The following is a 5,000-nucleotide window of genomic DNA, read 5'->3' as shown; positions in this document are numbered from 1 at the left end:
GTTAGTGAATCAATAGAATCAGGGTCATCAGGTGCTATTGATAAGTACAGCTGTGTGTCATCAGCATAGCTGTGGTAGCTCACGTTGTGCCCTGAGATAATCTGACCTAACGGAAGCATGTAGATTGAGAATAACAGCGGACCCAGGATAGAGCCTTGTGGAACACCATATTGGATATCATGTGTCTTCGAGTTGTAATTCCCACAACTAACAAAATATTTTCTCCCTGTCAGGTAGGATTCAAACCAATTTAAGACACTGCCAGAGAGGCCCACCCATTGACTAAGGCGATTTCTAAGAATGTTGTGATCAATGGTGTCAAATGCAGCACTCAGATCTAAGAGGATGAGAACAGATAAATGGCCTCTGTCTGCATTTACCCGCAAGTCATTTACTACTTTAACGAGTGCAGTTTCTGTGCTGTGATTTGTTCTAAAACCTGACTGAAATTTATCAAGAATAGCATGTTTATTTAGGTGGTCATTTAACTGCATAATGACTGCCTTCTCTAGAACTTTACTTAAGAAGGGCAAGTTAGAGATGGGTCTAAAATTTTCAAGAGCGAGGGGTCAAGATTATGTTTCTTAAGTAGGGGTTTAACTACAGCAGTCTTAAGACAGTCTGGGAAGACCCCAGTATCTAGTGACGAATTTACTATGTCAAGAACATTATCAATTAGCACGCCTGATACTTCTTTGAAAAACCTTGTTGGTATCGGGTCAAGGACGAGGTGGAGGGTTTTAATTGAGATATTATTTTTTGTAAATCAGGTAAATCTATCCTAGTGAAAGAGTTTAATTTGTTTATAACAGGATGTTGGGGTTTAGGGGATCCTTAGTGTTGGGGAGATATACTATGTTATTTCTAATATCATTAATTTTTTGATTGAAGAATACAGCGACAGCCTCACAGGTTTCACTGGAAGCACTTAGGAGGCATTCCTTTGAGCTACCTGGGTTTAGTAGGTGATCAATTGTTGAAAATAAGACTCTAGGATTACTAGCATTGTTATTTATAATATTAGAGAAATAGCAGCGCTCTCAAGACGGACAGTGTTATTGTATTCTGTTATTTTGACTTTTAATATTTCGTGGTGGATAGTAAGTTTACTCTTCCTCCATTGACGCTCAGCTCTACAGCATGTTCTCTTTAAATCAGACACTCTTTGGGTCTTCCATGGTATACCAATGCTAGAAGATTTTTTCACTGTCTTTTCAGGTGCAACTATGTCAACAGCAGCTCTCACTTTAGAATTAAATCTTTCCACCTTACTATTTACATTGTCCTCGCTATTATAGCTGGCACTATAAACGGACTGATTGCTTAAAATGTTTGTAAGTTTTAAAGCTGCTGCCGAATCAAAGAAGCGTTTTTTAACAATATGCTTCTCATGAGTGTTTTTTATCATTATTTCTATATTAAAAAGTAGAAGAAAATGGTCTGATAGACCAATATCAATGATCTGTTTTATATCAACTTTCAGTCCTTTAGTAATCACTAAGTCTAATGTATGACCTGCTTTATGTGTAGGCTGATTTATGAGTTGTCTCAAATCAAAAGAATCCAGGAGGTTCATAAATTCTTTTACTTTTAGATCACACTGATTATCTATATGAAAATTAAAGTCGCCAACTATTAGGAGTGTGTCATAATTAGTAATTAAAATTGACATTAAGTCAGAGAATTCCTCAAAAAACGACGCATATATTTAGGAGGTCTATACACGGATAGTATTAGAACTTGAGAATCTCCATGAATAACAACGGCGTAGATACTCATGTATATATATGTATAGCATATATGTATATATATATGTATATATATGTATATATATATATATGTTTGTGTGTATGTATATACCTGTATATATGTGTATTTAACTCTTTGTTATATTGCAGCCATTTGCTGAAATCATTTAAATATATTTTTTTCCTCATTAGTGTACACACACCACCCCATATTGACAGACAAATAAAAAGAATTTTTGAAATTGTTGCAGATTTATTAAAAAAGAAAAACTGAAATATCACATGGTCCTAAGTATTCAGACCTTTTGCTCAGTATTTAGTAGAAGCACCCTTTTGAGCTAATACAGCCATGAGTCTTATTGGGAAAGATGCAACAAGTTTTTCACACCTGGATTTGGGGATCCTCTGCCATTCCTCTTTGCAGATCCTCTCCAGTTCTGTCAGGTTGGATGGTAAATGTTGGTGGACAGCCATTTTTAGGTCACTCCAGAGATGCTCAATTGGGTTTAAGTCAGGGCTCTGGCTGGGCCTTTCAAGAACAGTCACAGAGTTGTTGTGAAGCCACTCCTTCGTTATTTTAGCTATGTGTGCTTAGGGTCATTGTCTTGTTGAAGGTAAACCCGCCCGGTCTGAGGCCCTTAGCATGGAGAAGGTTTTGTCCAGGATATCCCTGTATTTTGGCCGCATTCATTTTCCCTCGACAGCAACCAGTCGTCCTGTCCCTGCAGCTGAAAAACACCCCCACAGCATAGGGATGTTGAATCTTACCCTTTTGGAACCACACTTATACATACTGAGTTATTCATATACAGTACTTGCATTTTATCAAAAATGACTTTACCAATGCTCACTAACACTGTCAAGGAAGAATCCTGAACATATGTCGAGAGATGAGACAATACAAAAGACCTCCCACAAATCTCTTTGTCCATCCATCCATCCTCTTCCGCTTATCCGAGGTGAGATGGGGGGCAGCAACAGCAGAGAGGCCCAGACTTCTCCTCTCCCGGCCACTTCTTCCAGCTCTTCCGGGAGAATCCCAAGGCGCTCCCCAGGCCAGCCGGGGACATAGTCCCTCCAGCGTGTCCTGGGTCTTCCCGGGGGCTCCTCCCGGTTGGGCGTGCCGGAACACCTCACCAGGGAGGCGGTCCAGGAGGCATCCTGATCAGATGCCCGAGCCACCTCATCTGACTCCTCTCGACGCGGAGAAACAGCGGCTCTACTCTGAGCTCCCCTCCGGATGACTGAGCTTCTCACCCTATCTTTAAGGGAAAGCCCAGACACCCCATGGAGGAAACTCATTTCAGCCGCTTGTATTCGCGATCTCGTTCTTTTCGGTCACTACCCATAGCTCATGACCATAGGTGAGGGTAGGCGCGAGATCGACTTGTAAATTGAGAGCTTTGCCTTACGGCTCAGCTCCTTTTCACCACGACAGACCGATGCAGAGCCCGCCATCACTGCGGACGCCCGCACCGATCTGCCTGTCGATCTCACGCTCCATTCTTCCCTCACTTTCGTGAACAAGACCCCCGAGATACTTGAACTCCTCCACTTGGGGCAGGATCTCTCCCCAACCCTGGAGAGGGCACTCCACCCTTTTCGGCTGAGGACCATGTTCTCAGATTGGAGGTGCTGATTCTCATCCCAGCCGCTTCACACTCAGCTGCGAACCGATCCAGAGAGAGCTGAAGATCACGGCCTGATGAAGCAAACAGGACAACATCATCTGCAAAAAGCAGTGACCCAATCCTGAGTCCACCAAACCGGACCCCTTCAACACCCTGGTTGGTGCCTAGAAATTCTGTCCATAAAAGTTATGAACAGAGTCGGTGACAAAGGGCAGCCCTGGCGGAATCCAACTCTAACTGGAAACGGGCTCGACTTAACTGCCGGCAATGCGGTCTTGTCTTTGTCATCAGCTGAAAATAAACATGTTTGTGCTGTTAAAAAAAAAAACAAAAAACAAAAGCTAAGAAACAAAGAAGGGTTTGAGCTCCAAAGGATGCCCTGTTTAATTTTGTTGTTGGTGGTGTTGTAGAAAAAAATAAGATTTTTCAGAGAGGTATGTGCAGATATGATGTTTCAATTGCTCTATGAACTTGAAAATGATTTAAAAAAAAAAAAAAAAAACTGAGAAGTTCCATACTGCTGGGAAGTGAGGCCCACAGTAAATAGTGATTTACTATATGGTGGTGGTTAAGCAGTTGAGGAGGTTAAAGTGGCTGAATTGCCACTGTCCAGATGGGAAATAATGTCAGTCATTTTCTGGAGAGTACTTTATTACTCTAAACAAAATAAAACTGCGTTAGAGGCAGTGTCATACCAGTTACCTTCCCTGTATTTTTTACTTGACCCCATACAAATGAGACAGTTCCGATATCCTGTGTATAACAGTGCATATTTTAACCAATTAAAGAGGAAAACTATTTAGAAATGTATTTTATTGGTGTGGGTGTGTTTGCCCTGTGATTAGCTGGCACACTTTCCAGGGTTTGTTCCTGGTTTGAACCCTGTCCTAGCTAGGATAGGCTCTGGCACCACCAAGACACTGTTAGGAATAAGTGGGTTAGAAAATGACTGACTTTAAATAGTGAATTTCCTTCTGAAGACACCTAATAAGCTTCATTATTTTTATTGTGGATTGTTTCATATGTTAAAATACCACCATATAATAATAATACACTGAGGTCTGTGTGTATGTCCAGTCCCTGTGAGCAATCTAATTGGACAGTTTGGCTTTGGTAACGTGATCAAAAGAGGAAATGCAAGCGTGAGACTCATAAAATGGAAAAAACATAAATGAGACATGCCAAGTGAGTGACTTTTGAAGATGGGAATTATAAAAGCTGACTGCATCTTGAAAATCAAGAGTCTGAGAAGCAGGTTTTCCAAGAGCACACTCGACAGAGGGGAGTGCCAGCCGAGAGAGGTTCAGATACCCACAGAAATATAGGAGAAGTGTTGATGGTATATGCAAGGCAAGAGAGAGCAAATATTGGTTAATTATTCTAATGCCTGTCTTCAACAGGAAATGTAGGTTTTTGTAGTATTAAATAAAATTTTACTTGTCCTTAAATAAGGCCACAATTTAAAAAAAATCAACATTATATATATATATATATATATATATATATGAACACAACCAAGCTATCGTTTGAAATTTTTAGTTGTTCAGAGGTTTTCAATTTTCCTGTTTTTATATTCATAGTTAAAATATTTTTGTTTCAGTTGGAGCTGCAGTTGAAGGAA

General features: G+C 40.5%; 1 protein-coding gene across 1 annotated transcript in view; it reads left to right on the top strand.

Annotated features, from left to right (window-relative positions):
• LOC120523342 (C2 domain-containing protein 2) overlaps positions 1–5,000 on the top strand; it is a 107,678-nt gene that overhangs the window by 32,063 nt on the left and 70,615 nt on the right. Inside the window, exon 4 of the mRNA XM_039744579.1 lies at positions 4,980–5,000. This exon is cut by the window's right edge and continues 84 nt beyond it. Coding sequence (XP_039600513.1) covers positions 4,980–5,000 — 21 coding nt within the window. The remainder of the gene's footprint in view (positions 1–4,979) is intronic.

This window comes from Polypterus senegalus, chromosome 2 (assembly GCF_016835505.1).
Source record: "Polypterus senegalus isolate Bchr_013 chromosome 2, ASM1683550v1, whole genome shotgun sequence".
Taxonomy (NCBI): domain Eukaryota; kingdom Metazoa; phylum Chordata; class Cladistia; order Polypteriformes; family Polypteridae; genus Polypterus; species Polypterus senegalus.
This window is presented reverse-complemented; position numbering and strand designations above follow the sequence as displayed.